The sequence below is a fragment of the Balaenoptera ricei genome, chromosome 12, assembly GCF_028023285.1.
Source record: "Balaenoptera ricei isolate mBalRic1 chromosome 12, mBalRic1.hap2, whole genome shotgun sequence".
Lineage (NCBI taxonomy): Eukaryota > Metazoa > Chordata > Mammalia > Artiodactyla > Balaenopteridae > Balaenoptera > Balaenoptera ricei.
This window is the reverse complement of record NC_082650.1, coordinates 57,633,575-57,654,867: the sequence shown is the minus strand read 5'-3', so window position 1 is coordinate 57,654,867 and position 21,293 is coordinate 57,633,575. Positions and strand designations below refer to the sequence as shown.

Below are 21,293 nucleotides of genomic sequence, written 5' to 3'. Positions count from 1 at the left end.
TATATTTTTAAAAATATAAACCATGTTGTAATGCATGTATTTGTATATAAATCTATGTGCTCTTGTCTTTTTGTTTCTATGGAGTAAATTCCCAAAGTGAAATGATAGTGTCCCAGTTTGTGCTTGACACTGATTTCCAGATTGTTTTCCGGAATAGTATTACCAATTTTTTCTAGCACCTTACCATAGGTGCTAGTACATCATTATGCATGTATGTCTCATGAGGAAATTGTGATTTCTCTTACTTAGAAATTTTACTGATTCTCTCTCAGCTCTGGATTGGAAAAAATAACTTCATGTCATCAAGAAATGACCGCTGTCTTTTCAATGATGAAAAGCTTTGGATGAAAGCTGTCTTTTCAGTGACCTTTGTTTCATAGGGCACACTGTATTAGCTTAAGAGGAGTGGAGCTAGTCTCTAAAATAGATGATTAATTTGTATTGTTTAGGCACTGCTATAAATAGCCACAATTGATGTTATCATAAAGTATCATGGCTTCAGAAAAAGCAGAATCTCTCAGGTGTGCCCCTTACTGGGTGATTTAAGCCTCACTCCTCAGAATCTTTTACATATATCATTAGATTGTTAAAGAAAATTATGTTAAATAATATCTGTAAAGTGCCTACCACAGTGCCATATGGTAGGAGTTATAGAAAGTAATCTTTAACCAAATAACTTCTTTGTGAAGTATTTACTTTCTTTCTAATTAAAAGAAAAGGCAAAATATTATTCATGGGATATAGTTAAAAACTGACATAATATGCTAATGTTATAGCAGATATGCATATTACTCTGTTTTTTCAAATCTGTAGTAAACTTCACTGTTTTAAATTCTGGTCAAGGATAGTCCTTGTGATTCAACTAATTTCAAAGGATAATGAAATAAAAGTAAACTTTATTCTTCTGTTTTGCATGATAGATATGTGTAACACCTTTCTACTGGTTTCCTTGAGAATAAAAGTAGGTGCAAATACCTAAGTATAAAAATAAAAAATCTGTCAAATTCTGTTCCGCATTTAACGTAGAATGATATTTATGTTTGCAGTAATTTTTCCTTCAAAATGTAAGTACATGTGGGTATTCATTAGGTAGCTTATATTTATGAGGTGAGAAAGGAAAGAGAAGGCGCTGAAAGATATACAGTTGTGGAAGAGATGAATGAAGGGGCTCAGGATCAGGAATGCAAAGGAACAGACGAAATATTATCTGATGCCATGAACTCTGGAAACACAGGAATCTACTCAGTAGTTAACAGCCATGTGCTGAGGCTCCTTGGACATACTCAGGTGCCATCAGTGAGTTCTGAGTCAATGCGTGCTTTATAGGACTCCTATAAATGAGCTATGAGCTAAGCTCAAGGATAAAGTTAAATTCTGAATGTCTTGTAATTTGAATTTTTTTCCTTAAAAATTTATCAAATTTCTGTTTCAACTAACAAGGAAGAATATTTTAAGCTATTCTATCTTTAGAATATTTAATTTATTCTATTTTTACTGCCTCATCACTTCTTAAATTTCTTTTTGTTTCTTCTGATGATCTTTTTTTTATGCTTTTTAAGACATTTCTACCATCCTCTTGCTGCTAATTTCTCTGTGGAAATGTTGTTCCTTCTGGTTTTCCTCTGAGTCCCTGCCATATATCTCCCTCCGGCCTTGCTTTGGCTGCAACTATTCAGTTGTAAAATCCATCAGGTGAAGATTATCAAACTGTTTTCTCTTCTGAGTAAAGTGGTATCACCCTCACCTCCTGTGGCTCTTTGTCTACTTTGAATTAACTTCCTGAATGACGTAAGATTCAGCACATACACACACACAGATATTGTAATGAAAGTCTTTTATGTCTTGGTTTGTGATTTATAATTTGTTTCATCAAGTATAAAACTCAAAAGTGGAAATGTTAAGAGTTAACTGATACAGCTTAATCGGTCATTTCCAATTTTGATGTCAGTCTATTAACCTACTGATTAAAAGGGCATTGCAGAGGGTTAGTTTGCATTTGTTTTTGGAGTCCTCTATGATTTCTTTCTTAATGTTCTCAGCAGTGTACCATTAAAGTTTTTTGCTTCAGTTCACATTCTGATTGTCCCTGAATCTGTATAATTCACAGTAGGAAGGGTAGTGTTGATTCAGACAAATTTTTGATCTGTGTATTTTGGCAGGCAGAGTGTATACATCTTAGAGTTGCCCCATTTTGTACTTTTATAAGTGTAACCAATTCACAGTACTATAGAGATGTCTTAGTAGCTACCCCCAAATTCCCTACTATATTGAACATTTTTCTACAAAGAATAAAGAATGAATGATTAGAAGACAATAATTATACATTTGGTGAATGTATTTAATGTGATTATTATATTTTCTAGTATTTTCATGCATATAATTACATACGGTCTGCTTTTACATATATCTTCCTGTTTTTCTAAAGTATTGATATATTCTAATTCTGTGAGTAGATATAAGTAGTAATCTCATTTTGGCTTGAGGAAACCAAAGCCTAAACCTGCATTATTCAAGATTTTTTCAATTCCAGTTGTCTAAAATTCCCTTAAAATTAGTTAATAGCAAAAAGAAAGCACAATGGTTCCCTAGCTTGTAAAGTACATGATCTGTCTTCAGATACATTTGGGTCCAACTGGATCCAGGTCATAAAGTCACAAACAGGTTCCTCTCTGTCCCTCACCTCCTTTTTCATTTGTATTGGCTCCTTTCTCAGACAGAGGTACAGAGGTGCCATCAAGGTTTATATCCGCTGATACGGAACTTCCTGAGAAGGAACGTGCTTCTTTCCCAATGGCTCCCTCGAAAGGCCTGGATTTAACTGATAAGCCAAGCTTGTGTCACTTGGCCATGCCTGAAGCAGTGGTTGTTATCAGGCCTATAACACCTGGAGCTAGGAGATTGGGTCAGGGAATAGATGGGAGGGAAAAGGGTTCTGCTCTAATAGGAAGAGATGGCTGAGGAGACAAAACAATAGCGTCCCATCAAAGATGTTACACGATTTAATCAGATCATATTCTTGGTCTTCTGAATTCCATGTTCTACTCTTTTAGTGTCCCATTTAGATGCGTTATAAGATGAAATGGCATATAAAGACTCACCTTTAGGAGAATCCTTTAATATCTATTCATTAAAGAACAAGCCTATTCTGTCTTTAAAGGAGATGCTAGGAATCTCAGGATACAAATAAAGTATAATCTTTAAAAAAAACAGTGAGAATTCTGGTTTGACCTTTTCCCTCGACCCCACTATTCTTTCCAACTTTTGTTTTCCTAGCTTTTTTCCACTCCTTTTGCCTTTTGAAGATATAGGTGCTAAGAGGAAAATCTTTCAAACAATACCTACTTTCTAACATATCAATAGATAGGCACTACTCCAGACAAAATTAGATACCTCCCCATTACCCAGCTTGTGGCATTACATTAAGAATGTTGATTTACTTGTTTGTCTAAATCATTTTTGACTTCCCAGTCTTATTGCCCAAACTCATAATTGTGTTTGATGTCAATAACACAATAATATTTATAAACGTTGAATGAGTGAATCAAACTGTAAAGCACTTAGAGACAAATGAAAAAAAAAGATAATTGTGAAAGCATATGTTCATATGGGAAAAGGGATATTCAAGAGACCCAAGAGTCGGCAAGCAAAGGCATTTCCTCATGGCAATAAAACAATAATTAGTTAAATCAATCTATTTTCAAAGTAGGAAATAACCAGGTTAATTAAAGTAGTGAAGGGACCGGGGATCTTCAAGTTAAGATCTAAGGTACAAATGTGAATATGCAAATCAATTCTTATTTTTTTCCTCAAAGACCACTTCCTCATCTAAATTGATATTACTGGTGCTAACATACTTGAGATTCTCTGTTACTCCACTCTATAATTATGACATATTTAAAGAGCTTTATAGCCCTCATTTTTCTAAATTTATCTAATTTGATCCTTACAATGTGAGGTGCATTATTATTCTACTTATTTTAAAGATGAGAAAAATGAAGCTAAGAAAGATAACATGACTTACAGTAGATAACATGACTAATAAATTACAAAGCTAAAGCTCTAAGTCCCATTAGATTTCTGTGAAACTTTTACTTTTTCACATTTCTATGAGAAGTTACTATTACAGTTTCATATATAGAGCACAATATAAAAAGCTAAACACACAATAAGTGCATAAAAAGTTGTTAAGGACACATATTAATATGATTTGTTTGCATATCTATTGTTTTATTTGTCCAGAAATATCTATATCAATTTCTACATTATTCTTCAAATCATGCTTAAAATAGATCTTTAATATAATTTAATTTTTGGTTTGGGTAAATAATATATGAAGTATCGGGTTTTCAATTTTTATAGGCATTTGGAATTCATATTTACATGAACCCAAATTTCTGGTGTGTTTTTGGTTTGCATATTCCTAGATTTCAAATTAGAAAGAATCAGTCTGTTAACAACATAAAAAAATCAATTTTAATTCATTACATTGAAAAAAAGTAAATATAAATATCAGGATAATTGGATGTATTGGACACCAGCTGGAAGTGCAGAGAATACTTCCCCTTGATATTGACTCTTCTCTAGATCAATAGCAGTTCCAAATGTAGTAAAAAGCAGACACAATTTAACAGGACCTAAATTATTAAGGCCAGTGCATTGTTGCTAGAGAGTTCATTAACAATCCCATCAATACAGTGTGGTTCATGCATGCTAGTAAGAGCTTCATGGAACATTTTAAAAGAGAATGAGATAACTCAATGGACTGATTTTAGTGGAAAAATTTAATTAGGTAAGAATAATTACATTAGTTAAATGAAACTTTTAATTGAAAACCTGTTGGCATTGTCTTAACTGCTTCACAGCTGTTCCTTAATCATTTATATTTAAAAAGTGAAGAGTTTCTCTACATGGTGTTTGAGAAACATCTAAACATCTTGGAATTTGTGTATAAATGTTTAAAGTAGTTTAGACGGTGGCAGGAAAAACAAATAGGATATAGGATTTTCTGCTTGGGAAATGGTGCATTTTAAAGATATATATAGGAAAGAAAGAAAATTATATAGAAAATATTCACGATGAATATATATAATTCTTGGAAAGAATGCAAAATATTCATCTCCTAAAACTTTCACAATTCTAACATAACACTCCATGGACTAAATTTCATATCTTATAAAGATCTAAAAGCTTGCAGAGAAATAATGCTGTTTTGTAAAATTATCTTGTTGACTGTTGTTAAAGAAAATGGCATCCAGCAAGAGTTCTTGCAAGACTGAAAGCCCAAAATTGTATAGTATAAACATAAAGAGCCAATGAAAACTCTTACTCTCAAAATGAACATTTAGACTGCCTGTTCAAAATAGGTGAAATTGCTGCCGCAATTTTTTTGGTAGCTTTTAGCTTAAGACAGAGAATATTGGTTTGAAGAGACATAGAAACTTATTCAAATTCACAGATTTACAGGAACACCAAACAAATAGATCCATTAATTACTCATTGCATTAATCCTGGCCCTGGCCATTTCTTTTCTGAATCCCAGCAACACTATCGTCTGATACTGTTTCCTTCGCTTAATCTTCAAAGCATTGCTTAATTTGAATTTTCTTCCTAACTCATCAATTTGACTGTGAGGCTGAACCCATTCTATTCTTTTCCCTTCCCCTTTCTTTATCTTTCCTTTAAGCTCTTCTTCCTTTTAGCTCTCATGGGTACTAAATACCATACAGGTAGGTACAAAATTCCATATTCCTTTCAAAGGAATTCCTTTAAAGGATTTTAAAGGTCTTTCGCCATGCAGTTTCTGGAATCTCCTTTTATTCAACTAATCTACAATACAGGAATCATTCTGATTAGTTAAAAACCATGAAATACAGGCATATTATTATCCTAACTCTGTAAGAGGGACAAAAGATGATAAAATCCTGGGATATTAGTAAATGACTTTGGATAAGAGAGAAAGGCTTTTAGTTTTTCTGTACAGACTATCAGGAAGCCAGGGTGGGTTTTAATGTGTGTGAGAAGTTTAACAGTGAAGTTGAAACAACAAAGAAAATATAATACAGGTTTTGGCAGATTTTATTGGACCAGGTAGGAATTGGGCAGATTCTGAATGCAGACAATGGCTGATGAAGAGTAAACTTTGATTTCCCTTATTTATAAATTTGTATGAAATGTTGGTACAAAGTTTATTGCAAAAGTGCACAAAGCATAGAGCATTACGGAGAGGAGATGGATAAATTAGGATTTTGATTGTGTTACAAAGGCCAATATAAAATCAGAATGAAAGGTGATTTTCTAGGAATGCAAATGTCCACCTGGTTCTAGCCCCTCCTTTTACAGATGAAGAAACTGAAGACTAGAAAAAACTACAAGGCAGATTTGTCCAGGTTCACATTGCTGGTAGGTTGTTATCTGTCCAACAGCAGTCCTTCGTCTAGTAACAAAATGCAAGATACTGTAATATTTTACCACTTATATTTAAATTCTAAACTTGTCAGATAACGTGTGTGTATTCTGTAAATTTTTTTTTTTTTTTGAGCACTGAATTGTGGCATTGTGTACACACCACATTTTACAGGGATCAAGTTGTTGTTGTAGGATAATTTCCTTCCTGCTCCTTCTCCTTCCAGAATTTGATATGCTTTCTTGAACAGCACGAAGCCTGTTCCCTTATTTAGGCTAACAGTGGGTGCAGAAGGGTTGAAACATTATACTTTCTAAACTGGTCCCTTGTTTTGGATAGTATCCATCTTGACAAGATTACCACTCTTCTGGTGATCATCGTCATCATCATCTAACACCTGCCTATGCACCACGAGCCAGGGATTGTGCAAACTGCTTTAATGTATTATCTCATGCAGTCTGTGTAGTCCACGCAGCTGCTGGTAAAGAACTCCGTTTCAGAGTAGTACAAAGAGCCGGCAACACAGTAAGCATAATGGCAGCTGCAGTGTAACTGGGAGAATTGTCTCTGACAATTGGCTGCCGACTGGGTCTGAGGGCATTTCTTCTTCAATCCCTCAGTTTCGTTAGCAGCCACTGTGCACCTGCTCCGTGCTGGGCGGACTGCTGGCTGCAGTGTGCCAGCTGAATGAGCAAACCCCAGCCTGCCTTCCATGTGTGACCCTCACCCTTGCTCAGAGCGGTGGATGATCCTCTGTCCCATTTAGGCTTGTGCTGATTGTGCGAGGGAGCTCCAGAGGTCAGAATCCAGCCCTTTCCCCACCAACCTTAATATTCATGTCTTCTAATCGAAGAATCAATATTAATTGTTTTTCCCTTGGAACTATCTGGTTTATAAAAGTGGTTTTTCCAACAAGGAAAAGATATGGCAGATCATCGTTTTTCATTTTCAATTATAAAATGAAGAAACAAGGCAAATGGGGATTTAAATATTTTTTTATTATTTGTTTTAGATAAAAGATCTAGTCAATGGGCTGATTCATTTTGTTGTGCAGTAGAGACTAACACAACATTGTAAAGCAACCATACTCCAATAAAAATTAATTAAAAAAAAGATCAAGTCAATGAAAGAGCCAGGATTCATAAACTTAAACTCCATGTATTAGACCATGCTGCTCTTTGTGCTATGCACTATACTTCAGATGGGAATACAGAAATGAGCAAAATCTGAGACGTAGGAGTTCCAGAATGGATCTGCCACCTGCCAGCTAGCATTCAGATCTCAAAGGAGACCTGCCTGCACTTATTTAATGGAAAGATAAATGTGTTCACAGAACTGTTACTATAAATTCATTTAGAAACAGGACAGAGGCTGCACTCACATTCTTCCCAGGTCTGAGCTACTGGCAGATTTGGTTCACTCTACCTCTGGGAGGGAATACATTCTAGCTAGATGGCAAAGTGTGATTGTTATTCAGAGCTTCCTAATACCTATTTCTTTTACAGTTTAAATGAACTTCTTGGTTGAATTCATCAATTTATTGAAAAATGCTTTTATACACTTACTATGGGCAAGTCAATATATGGGATACTGTGCATGGTATTACAAAGATAGGTATGGTTATTATCCAAAAGATGCTTGTATCAAGAAAGGAAGATAAAAAATGAGAAAGCATAAATAGTTTTATTAAAAGTAGAATGTTCAAGGAGGAAAGAAGATACAGGTCAGTGATGCTTTGTTTGTGAAGATTCTAGATACTTATAGAATAAAATGAAATCTATGAACCATCTTCCCAGAAAAATGCATGATCAGTTTTTTTTTTAATAGCTGTGTTGGGGTAAAATTGATGTATTATACTTCCCATATTTAAATTGTACAATTTGATAGGTTTTGACCTAAGTATACACCCATATAACCATCACTATAATCAAGATATGATCATATATCACATCACTCTTAAGTTTAGTTACATTTAAATGTAAATTATTAAATACAATATTGGGTGTGTTTGGAGCCCAGGCCAAGAGCCCAAATATGCAAAAAGTGCTTCAGCAGAATGACATTGTCATAAATGTAACTCTGCTGGCATAATAGAGAAGATAAATGGGAAAAGGCTGGGTTCCAAGTTCTCCCAGGCAAAACTCAATGGGGTACCCGAAAGCCATGTTACCTGGGGAATGGAATATTCCAAAAGACTGCCTCACCATTGGGAAGAAAGATAAATACCTTTGATTTTTTTTTTTTAATTCTCTATTTTTTTTTTAGTTTATTCTTTTTTTTTTTTTTTTTTTTGGCTGCATTGGGTCTTCGTTGCTGCACGCGGGCTTTCTCTAGTTGGCAGCGAGCGGGGGCTACTCTTCGTTGTGGTGCACAGGCTCGTCATTGTGGTGACTTCTCTTGTTGCGGAGCATGGGCTCTAGGTGTGCAGGCTTCAGTAGTTGTGGCTCGCGGGCTCAGTAGTTGTGGCTTGCGGGCTCTAGAGCGCAGGCTCAGTAGTTGTGGCACATGGGCTTAGGTGCTCCGCAGCACGTAGGATCTTACCGGACCAGGGATCTAACCCTTGTCCCCTGCGTTGGCAGGCGGATTCTTAACCACTGCACCACCAGGGAAGTCCTACCTTTGATAGCTTTTTGCAAAGAGAAGTCTTTAGAGTATCAGAGAGATTTTATGTAGTGATGTTCTCTTCTATGATCATATGTAGTTCAAAATTGTTCATTTCTAACTGTTTCGTCCTTCATGCGAATAAAGCCTATGTTTTAATTTTTTATGACTCCTAGAACATCTATCCCAGAACTTTACAAAAAAAGATGTTTAATGATGATGATTATAGTGATCAGAAACTGAAATAACATGTGCACTCCATAAGGACATGCTTGGTAATTTACTGCTTAGTACCAGAATCTTCTGTAAATGATATCTAAGTACATAGAAATATTTTAACTAGTCACAGTATCCATTATTATTCCTGTTTTTATATATTTGGAAATGTTTCAATCATACATCCCAAATCAGAAATATTTAGCAATGGTAAATTTTATCATCTGAAACTTTTGAGAGCATCTAATCTCCCTGATTCTTCAATTATTTAAAAATATGCAGTGGACTTTTTCAGAGCATAAAAGAAATGTAAGCATACTTATATTTCAGTGTTCTTTCAATACTTTAAAGTCTCATCAGACTTGAGGTTACTTGAGGTAGATGAAATAGCACTGGGTGACTAAACCAATTTCTGTGGCAATAGCTCAACCATAGAAATTAGCAGTCGTCACTCTTCCACCTGCATCCACGTTGCACACTCCATGACTAAAAGTAATTAAACTACATATGAGATAAACCCAGCAATAAGTTAGGGAGATGGTTAATGTACATTTAAAATGTATGAGAAGGCACTTCTTGTGATCTTTTCAAACCATCCGTTTAAAAAGATCATTGTTGTTTTACTGAAATGTGTAGGACTGTATTGCACAGTTTTAAAGGTTTGCAAAACAAGTTTTTGGCTGACAGACATTCTTTGTAGGTTAACTAACTTATTTTGGAAAGAAAAATAAAGTTCAACTCCAGTCTAGTCTGAGATGGGCTCTCAAGGGGGCTCGTATTGCTATTGATAGATGCTTGACCTAGTAGTGAAACACGGAGGGCTGCACTTGACTCTGTCTGTACCTACCTAGACTACGCTTCCTTCTGGTCTGTATTCCCAGGGTGAGCACATATTCTAGCTTTCCAAAAAGTGTGATCTATTTATATATTGAGTAATTATACTGGAAAGAGAGAAAATAGGATGGATTGTTTTGTCTTCCTTGCTGATTTATTTTTTCTCTCTGCCTAGATTTTGTCTTTGTAGTTTAGGATCTGAATGACTACAACTTTATCTAACCCCCTCCTATGGATTTTAATAATCAAATTGTACACATACTCCATTTTAATTTAGTTGGTTAAAATACAGTTATGCTTACCTCTGAAGTTTTTTTAGAGGTAGCTATTATGTACAAGGAAAAAAATTTGACTTGGAAGACAAATGAACTTTTATTTAAATCTCAGCTCAGAGATATACTGTCTATGGGACATAATTGTCTGGTATTCAGCAGAACCTCCAAAAATATGAGATCTGCTGCCATCAGTTTCCCCTCCATTGCCTGTCATAGTTTCAGTGGGAATATGGTTTAGGGGAGATAGTTCGTTATGGTAGTTAGGATGGTGGTTCTAAGAATTAGACCTTGTCTGAATCGTGTTTTTAAGGCTTGTTTCTGAGTCTTATTTCTGCCAGAGTCTTATTATGATAGTTTGGATGGTAGTTCTAAGAGCTAAGCTTTGCCTGAGTCTTGTTTTCTAAGTCTTGTCTCTCAAGGTGATGAGACCTTGAGAAGATTACTTCAACCTTGCTAAGCCTCAGTTTTCTCCTCTCTAAATGATAAGAGTAATATCACCTGAAACATAGGGTCTTTGTGAAATGCATATAGAGAAATGGACACAGTGTGGCGTAGAGTAAGCATGCAATGTAACTTGACAGTAATGATAATATAAAAACGATGACAAAGTAATTAACCTGTGTGTCTCCTCTACTTTTCTCCTCTTCTGTTCGACTCCTCCCTTCTTTCCTCATATTTTTCCATTGAGAGAAGAGTCAAGGCAAAGGACTATAGAGTCAAAATGAGAGGGTAGAGGACTTAGCAAGAGCAGCTCAATCAAACTCTACAATTTAGAGTTGGGAGTAAAGATGCCCCTTAAGCCTGATCTTGAAAGATACTCTAGTACCTTTGCCTTTTGTAAACCTAATGAGCAGCAACTGTATAGAATAAATCTACTTCTTTCATGACCTTGTTCCTGGTTAATGTTACTAACTTTCTGACTAACCTATTATAGACTTAATCTTATACATCAATGTATTTCTTTTTTTGTGAATTTATATTTACCAGTTCTCCACAATCTATACTTTCCCTTACTTCGTAGTACATTTTCATTATGTAAATATTTACTGCTTATTAAGAAATTATATAGATTAATGTATTCAAGTACTTATTGATATTTCTTATATTTTATAACTTTAAAATAATTTAAACTGTTTTGCTTTATTAAATATAGAGCACTGAGCAAGAAACTAGAGAAAAGTATGTAAATTATGGATAGATTTTCTAGAGTCGAATCCAGCTCCACCTCTATATGCCATGATTTTTAGACCAGTTACTTAACTGTTCTCTGCTTCAGTTTCCTATTTTATACAGACCCAGTGAATTTCCAACTGCATGATGGTTATGAGAATTAAAGGAAATGATTTAAGGAAAGTGCCTCACACATAGTAAATACTGAACAAAAGGAAATGATAGGAAAGTGCCTCACACATAATAAATACTGAACAAATGTTAACTAGTAGTATTACTAAATTAAGGAAAAATTTCAAGCTTATACATTCTCATGAAAATAAGAAAACCACTTTGATAAGCTGGAGTTTTCTCAAAACTTTCCAAAGTTGAAAGAATTTACATATGTACAGTTTTGCAAAGAATACAGTAAAGGAAAGTCTGACAGGATATCAAGTTTAAATGGAAAACAACTCCATATTATCACATAAAACAACTAGTCTAAAAGTAGGACAAAAAAAGCACCCTAAGCAGATGAAAGTATCAGAGAGAGTAGTTTCAGAAGTTCTATTTATTGCTTTATAATAAATTAACATTTTTAAACTGGAAATTCAAGAAGAAATTTGATCAACAACTTTTTAATTATAATTTTTTTCTCTAGTATTTATCTTATAGTTTAATAAATATTGTCTTCCTTTTATAATTATATTTAAAATCACAGATCTTAAATAGTTTTATTATCATCTAGTATATCCTGTGATCCAGAAGCTAAAACTATGTACCAAACATGATTTTCAAATTTTTAATTAAGCAAAATTCTTTCCTAGCATTGTCATTTTAGATAAGGTTACTATTCTAGGATTTTCATATAAGTCAGTAAGTCATGGCAGGATAGTAGTAATATCATAGTTTGTGTTCTTTTAGTTATTTTGTGACAGTAGATCAAAATTTTCATCTTGGGAATAATTGCAATGGTATTTAGTAAACTTCCATCTTAAAAAAATGCAAAAAGTAAAGAAAAAGGAAAAAATATAAATTCTACTCACTACTATCTCCCAAGAGTAATTATTAGTATCATTTTAGTGTATTTTCTTCCCTTCAATTGTTTTTGGTTGTTATTCATATAACATGCAGTATGATGTTTAAGAATACTTGCTGTGAGCAGTGAGGCTGTTTGAATCTGGACCTCTCCGCTTCGTGCCTGTGTGACTTTGTTTAGTTACTTAACTTCTCTCAACCTTGGTTTTGTCATTTGTAAAGTGGGAACAATATCAGTGTTTTTATTAAACCATTATTGTGAGAATTAAATAAGTTGAATAGTACATATTAAGTACTCATAAAGATGTATATAATGGTTTATGCTAGAAATACAGTTCTGTATAAGCTATTTTTGCAGTTAGCATTTTACCACTTGCAATTTCTCATCTGAATGATTATTTTTCAAAACATGATTTTTAATGTTTATGTGAAATATCATTGTGGTTTTATTATGTTTCCTTATTTTGAACATTCAGTAGATTTCCACTCTTTTTTATTTTTTTAAATAAATAATGTATGTAGCTTTTGTTCTTATCTTTGATTTTTCTCAGGGCAAATTCCAGAAAGAGAAATTACTAGGTGAAAAAGAACATGGATATTTCAAAAACTCCCTTGTGGTGCAATCTGCAAAATTGCCCCTTATCTTCCCTTTAGTGGTATCTGAAAGTGTTCATATCTCTATACATTTGTTGACAGTGATTTTTTAAAAATTCATTTTATTTTAAAATCAAATGTGTCTTTCATATCTTGGTAACTTTTTTTTATAACCAGCCATGTGGTATATGAAATATGTCCTCTGAGTGTTAACTCAGGCCAAAGACAAATATCAGTCTAATCCTCAGGCTCGTGCTATGTGCCTGTATCAACTCCACTACTCTAATTTTCACTGTGCTGCCATCAGAGTGTGTGAAAGTAGTCAGCTGGTATTTACCAAATGAAGGTTATGAATCTGAGCTCTATTCCCCAAAGATTTATGAACTATAAAATGGTATTATTATTATGTTCTGTCACTGCATTGTGCTGTTTAGCTGCCTTCCATTTTATGTGGTTAAGTTCCTGAGGATACATTTGCATGAAAGCTACTGTGTGTACTCATTTTGTATTGTATTGTGGCAAACGCTATTAATCTACAGGGTTCCTATTCATTTTGGAATTCATTTCACAGCTCACTAATTGTGTGAATGAGAAGAGGAAATATATGCTTTTATTCCAAACCATGCCAAGCAGATGGCCCAAAGTTCCTTGCTGCCCGCATTGTCAGTGGCTCTCTTCTGTAGGTAGTGAGCCTGGCATCGGTCCGTCAAACACAATGTGAGGGTCCATTTAACACAGCACTTGACAGTCACTGAGCCTCTGGTTTGTTATGACTTATAAACATTTTATTTTTTATCATCCACCTCTAAAGTGGTCAGTCATTTGAGCAGGTGCAAACACAGTAGAATTCATATTCGTCTTACTTGAGAAGCCAAAATGAATTTTTATTCATATGGAAATTTGGGGAAAAGAAGACAGTACAGGGGATTAAGCTTAGTTTCTTGAAAAGGATTAACACGTATTGAGATTCAACACTCTAGCATCATTTCTGAGACTGAACCTTTTGAAAAGCTGAATTGCAGAAAAAATTAGGGTTTATATCTTTAAACTTTTTAAGGGAATCTCTTCAAATTTCTTTTTTCTTCGTATGCAAGGAAATTATTTACTTATTTACTTTTATATACAATATGTAATTTATGTAACCATTCAAAATGTTCACATTGGCATTCCTTGTGTGTGTGCGCGTGTGTGTGTGCGTGTGTGCGTGTGTGCACGTGCACATGCACGCAGTAGAACAGAGTAAGATAGAGACAGAGGGTGTGACAAAAAATGAAATAATGCATGTCTGCACACATTTCCTACTTAAGCAGAGATACTAGGATGATATGAAATTGGGTTATCACTTCAGGAAAGGGAGGGTAGGTCAGATGTTCTAATGGAGCCCATGAAGTAGTTTGATCACAATATCTTATTTAAGAGAACCACAGCATGTGGAGTTACTGTTTTCTCCCTTACATGAAGAAAAACTGGGTATTTATTTCTCTCACCCCTTCTTTCTCTCCACTTCTAAACCACCTATCATGGGTCTCCCATGTTGTATTGATGCCACATTTCCTTTTCTCTCGGCTTTCAGACGGATGCTGCTCTCATGTATGATGCTGTGCACGTGGTGTCTGTGGGCGTCCAGCAGTTTCCCCAGATGACAGTCAGCTCCTTACAGTGCAATCGACACAAACCCTGGCGCTTTGGGACCCGCTTCATGAGCCTAATTAAAGAGGTGAGTCAGGAGAAGCACATCTGTCCTGTCTCGGGAGTCCTCAAGCTGAATGAATTGAGATTATTGCACTTTTCCTAACAGGTGACCTTTTACTTTTATCTCTTAAATTAAACTTTCTACCTCTCCCCATACAAGCAAAATTAACATTTTTACTAAATAATATGGAAGGGAAAAATTACATGATAAATAAATGGATTTCCTACAAAATATCTGTGATTGTGTGAACAGATGAAAATCAGTGACCTATGATTTAAGACATTGTTAGTTTTCACCTTTCTGAATCTTTATATATGTTACTTTTCATTTATGTGGAAACATAGATGTTTGAAGAATGTTTATATCATAGGCCACATGATATGCAAAGAATTTTTAACATGAATACCGTTTGCACTGCACTAAATTACACCCAATTTGTAAGTTTTCAAGAATTGTTTTTTAGAGTTATGGTTCCTAAGTATAACGTCTAGTTATTTTAATTGTATTAGAGTTAACATAAAACAAAATATATGGATTCATGAAAGTGCAAAGTTTACTTCATGTTGCATAATACAACCATTTTTATGGCCATGTATCATTTCTAATTATGTCTGTTATAGTTTTAGACCAAGCATGCCCATAATGAGAAAAAAAAAAAAAAAAGAAAACTCTTAAAGATCACACACAAACATACACACTCACTTCATACACACATATTCTTCCCATTCTTCCTCTCATGAAGGAAATTCCTTTGTCAGCTAAGGATACTTTTTTTTTTTTTTTTAATTTTATTTATTTATTTATTTTTGGCTGCGCTGGGTCTTCATTTCTGTGCGAGGGCTTTCTCTAGTTGCGGCAAGCGGGGGCCACTCTTCATCGCGGTGCTCGGGCCTTTCACTGTCGCGGCCTCTCTTGTTGCGGAGCACAGGCTCCAGACGCACAGGCTCAGTAGTTGTAGCTCACGGGCCTAGTCGCTCCGTGGCATGTGGGATCTTCCTAGACCAGGGCTCGAACCCGTGTCCCCTGCATTGGCAGGCAGACTCTCAACCACTGTGCCACCAGGGAAGCCCCAGGATACTTTTTATTTGATTACAACAGGAGTTTTTTTAATTAAAAAATTTTTTTTTATTAAGTATAGTTTATTTAGGAGTTTTTATATGAAAGTTTAACTATGAAAATTTAATCTTTGCTATGAAAAGTCACAGCTGTTATTACCATATAAAATTTTTCTTTAATGGCTTAAAAGAAATCATCAGCTCATCGTATAATAAATTACTCATCATGAAAATAAAAGTGCAAATAGAATCATAATTAAGAATCATCAGGGGCTTCCCTGGTGGCGCAGTGGTTGAGAGTCTGCCTGCCGATGCAGGGGACACGGGTTCCAGCCCTGGTCTGGGAAGATCCCACATGCCGCGGAGCAACTAGGCCCGTGAGCCACAACTACTGAGCCTGCGCGTCTGGAGCCTGTGCTCCGCAACAAGAGAGGCCCGCGCACCGCGATGAAGAGTGGCCCCCGCTCGCCGCAACTGGAGAAAGCCCTCGCACAGAAACGAAGACCCAACACAGCCATAAATAAATAAATAAATAATTTAAAATGAATATCAGCTTAAAAAAAAATTGTCTAAAAAAAAAGAATCATCAGGTCCTTGACAACGAATGTCCATGAATTTTCCTTGTCTGATTGTTATTGAACTCTCAGATAGGTGAAATGATGCTCCTAGAACAGTATGCAGTTCTTTTGTTACTCCACATTCTATATTTACTTCTGGTGTAAAAAACTAAGCATCACAGGGCTGCAAACAGCACCCTGGTTTGGCTAGTTGAAGAAGAGCTTTTTCTGAATGCAGCACTGGACAACTGAGAAGTGTCAAACAACCCTGTAAGAAGCTGTTGTATGAAACTCGCTATTGTTCTTATTTTAGGGTGTTATTGAGGATCTTGTCCACTAAATCAGGGGTCCACAACCCCTGGGCTATGGACCGGTACCGGTCCACGGCCTGTTAGGAAGCAGGCCACACAGCAGGAGGTGAGCAGGGGGTGAGCGAGCAAAGCTTCATCTGCCGCTCCCCACCGCTCCCCATCGCTCCCTGTCGCTCGCATTACCGCCTGAACCATTCTCCGCCCCCATCCATGGAAAAATTGTCTTCCATGAAACCAGTCCCTGGTGCTAAAAAGGTTGGAGACCGCTGCACTAAATCACACAAGGTCACTCTTATGAGGACCGAAAAGAGACGTTTCTGTCAGGTCTCAGTACCAGGAAAAGCTGAGTTTCTCCTGGGCAATTGGTGTGTCTTAAATTATGGATCCTGTATGTTACAGTTCATCATATTTTCTTCTTTGCTTTGGTTTCTGGAAAGTTCAGAATTGAATTTGTGATTGGATTTATTAGTTGCACAGTTTCACCTGATGTACATTTCCCTGTGCTGTCTTTAACCCAGATTTGTTTTACTGTTCTGCACTTTTGCTTCTGTACTTCTTGATCCCATTGCTTATTTTTATACTAAATATGGATTTTTGTTAACTGCCTGCAATTATTTTCTTTGGACAAAGTTGAGTTAATAAAATTTATTTCTTCCTTACTGGAGACCTGTTAACACAGTAAACTCGGTGATGACCTGTTGCAATATGCATAGAGATATATATTATACTTTTTTTTTTTCTATTTTATTTGTAATTTATTAGCCTAAATCTATTTTAGAATCCCTACACATAAGTATCCAAGAAGCACATGGAGCCTAAGAAATGTAGTAATAATGATATCCATCTGTAATCCTTATTGAAATGTTACCCTTTATCTACTGGGCTTTATTACTTCTTTTGAGTCTCAGTGTATATTCTTTCAAACATAGTTGTGAGTATATGTTACATTATTTTAAATTTTCATATGTAACTATTTTCCCAAGCTACTTGCAAATGACAGATAATATAAAACATGTAATTGGGGCTATATAACCAGCAGAATGGGAAATCTTTTTATATTAAAAAAAAACCTCATTATTTGCTCACCTTTGAGGGATGAACCCATTGTGTAGCTAGATTATTATATTCCCATCCCCTTCTACCTGGAGAGAGCCTTCTACAGGAAGTATAGTTTGATGTGAAGTAATTTTGATACATTTCTCCCAGCCTCACACAAAGAAAAATAAAGTAATAAGTTAATTATTCTAAGTGGAAAATGTATAATTGAAGCAGTATAGCATAATTTTTCCTAGATTCAGTTTCCTTCATTGTAATAAAATGTTTACTTTATATTAGTTTGGTGTTAGGAGTGGTATTTTATAATAGTAGTTCTGTTTGTAATCTCCAGCAAGATAGTCACTATCTCATAAATATTATAAGTGACCAAACTCTTCTCACTTTGCTAAAAGAGGTTTGCTATTTAAAACATAAGCCACAAATTTCTCGTAAGGGAAAGTTATACCTGGAAAATGCATTATTTAAAATGAAAAATTTACAATAAATTTTTACTGAGACTAGGATATCATATTTAGAAAAAACATCCTTCAAAGTTCAGAAGAGAATAAAAATGTATAGCAATGTAAATTTATGAGAAGTAACAAAAGATAAAACATTTTGTACAAAATTGTTTTATCTTCTCATCCTTTACTAATTTATGATTTTTGTTTGTTTGTTTGTTTTCCCCATAGGCTCATTGGGAAGGCCTCACAGGCAGAATAACTTTCAACAAAACCAATGGCTTACGAACAGATTTTGATTTGGATGTGATCAGCCTCAAGGAAGAAGGTCTGGAAAAGGTACTTGAGACATTCAGTTTATTTACTTTAATTATTAAATAAACATATCCTAGTAAAGAAATAAAGAAATATTTCCTGTTGTAGACACATTTCATTGACATTTAACTTTATTGAGTAACTCTAAAAAATACATCTTCAATTCGTTATATATATTGAATATAATAATTGACTATTAGGACTCAAGGATAAAGGATATCTTAAGGCAATTTAAATGTTTTTATTTTCTCATCAGGTTTTTCTGATTCTCTGCATACAATGTATATAATATTAATTTAAAATAATATATATTAATATATTAATATAATCTTAATTAGCTGTAAGATTTGATATAATGATTAGAAAATGTTTGATGTAATATGAGTCTTTGTATATGCAGCTTATAATCACAGGCCTTCATAGACTTTCCTACTTAGAGCAGACCATACAGAAGGATTAAATACTGAAACATGTTTCCGCTGCTGGATCATATTCAAGAGAAATGTCTGAATTAATGTACATGAGTAAATTAGGTATGAACACAAATGCCACACATTACACTGGGTCTACCTTTCTTGATTCCATATATAGGTATTGAGGTAAAGTACAAGAAAGGCTCATAGAATTTGGGGGTGTGTGCTTACTTTAAGAACATTTTAGTGTAAGTTTGTAATACATGCATTTAGCTGTTTCCTGATGGATTCATTGAAAGTTACAGGTTAAAAAGATATTTTGATAAGAACTTGAGAAAAAATTCTGTTTGAGATAACATCGCTTTAAAGATAGTGAGTTATGTTTCAGCTAACAATTGAACATGGAGCATCATTCATAGATGGAAACTGAAGAAGGAAATTGAATCAAAATAAGGGGTATTTTAGCCTGAGAGAAAATAGTATGTATGAATGTTGATTCAAATGATGCAGGAGAGAGAAAACACATATTTTTGATATCACCAGGACAAGAAGTATATCATGGCCAACTGATGACTGAAGTTAACAGGGGTATTACCTCTTCTCATGAGAGTTTCAGGTTGTACCCTTTGTCAAGACCATGCAAAATTAGGAATCTTTTATAATAAACTGGAACTAAAATATTTGTGAGGCTGTCACTTCCTAATTACCTTGCTTCCGAGATAACAACATTAATCTATACCCCAAACTGGAATTGATAATGGTGGAGTTTAGTCAGCTCATATGGGCTTATCTCAGTGTTTACTGGGGATGTTATTATCTTATTTTTGGAAGTACCCAAGTCACTAGGATGAGCTTTGACCACTGCTTGTATTTCAACACATCAACATAAAAATGGTGATGCTCTTCATGTTACCATAGTCCCAGTCCCTTGGACTCAAAGAAAATATTAGAGAAGGTTTTCCTAGGCTCTAGTGTGAATTATAAAAAGATCCTGAATATAATGGTTACCAAGTATATATGAGGATCTACCATATCGATAAGCAAGGTATCACAATGTGAGTTATAAATGTTGACCCGACATTCATCAATATTTTGTGTTCAGACAGAATTAGGCTCAAATCCTTGTTCTGCCATTTACTATTTATAGACAAGTTTCTTAATCCTTCTAAAGCACAGCATCTTCAACTGCATCCTGGGGTGGTAGCAATATCTGCCTCATTAAGGCTCCTAAGTTTTGTTGATTTTACTTTTATTTTTTCCTAAAAAAAGTATAGTTACCAATCCATAGATGAAAAAACAGAGTTCCTACCTTGATAGAGTTCACACTTTGGAAGATTCAATAGACGGTGATTCAGGAGGCTTAAATTACTATTCTAGTTCTATCACAACAAGTGTGTGAACTTCCTCCTTCCATCCAACTGCTCTGGGCCAAATTCCCCATCTCAAAAAAAGTAGAGTGCAAAGGGCTTCCCTCTTGGACAGACTGAAGTGAAAATATCATGGTCTCTAAAAGAATCTGGAAATACGTTAATAGGGGTCAAGGCTAGGAATTTTAACTATCCTCAATTCTATCTTCTCATGCTACTGCCTTTTCCTAGTTTTGTCTTGGTCATCTTTGACTAGCACATTTATTCATTTAATTCTCTAACAAATATGCAGTGAACTTCTATTTTGTGCCCCTATGAAGGTTTTGCTCTAGTGAAGAAAACCTGCCAATTATAAATTGATTCATAAAATTATATTGGGTTGGCCAAAACGTTCGTTCAGTTTTTTTCCATAAGATGGCTCTAGTAGCACTTAGTTGTATTTAACTTCATTCGAAATAATTTGTTTAGATTGTATGTGACAGCTGTCATATCAGCATGCATTTAAAAAAAGACATCAAAATTGGTGAATTTTTGGGTAGCCATATTGAAGATGGAAGAAAAACAGCAACATTTTCAGCATATTATGCTTTATTATTTCAAGAAAGGTAAAAACCCAACTGAAATGCAAAAAAAAGATTGTGCAGTGTATGGAGAAGGTGCTGTGACTGATTGAACATGTCAAAAGTGGTTTGCAGAGTTTCGTGCTAAAGATTTCTCACTAGACGATACTCCATGGTCTGGTGGACAAGTTGAAGTTGATAGCAATCAAATCAAGACATTAACTGAGAACAATCAATGTTATACCACGCGGGAGATAGCCGACATACTCAAAATATCCAAATCAAGCATTGAAAAGCATTTACACTAGTTTGGTTATGTGAATCGCTTTGATGTTTGGGTCCACATAAGTTAAGCAGAAAAAACCTTCTTGACCATATTTCCGCATGCGATTCTCTACTTAAACGTAATGAAAACG

At 34.9% G+C, this 21,293-nt stretch overlaps 1 protein-coding gene across 6 annotated transcripts in view; it reads left to right on the top strand.

Annotated features, from left to right (window-relative positions):
• Window positions 1–21,293, top strand: part of GRIK2 (glutamate ionotropic receptor kainate type subunit 2) — a 640,311-nt gene that overhangs the window by 391,649 nt on the left and 227,369 nt on the right. For all 6 annotated transcript variants that reach the window (XM_059942024.1, XM_059942025.1, XM_059942026.1 and 3 more), the window contains exons 7-8: window positions 14,684–14,827; window positions 18,454–18,561. In XM_059942024.1, the coding sequence (XP_059798007.1) occupies window positions 14,684–14,827; window positions 18,454–18,561 (252 nt within the window). The remainder of the gene's footprint in view (window positions 1–14,683; window positions 14,828–18,453; window positions 18,562–21,293) is intronic.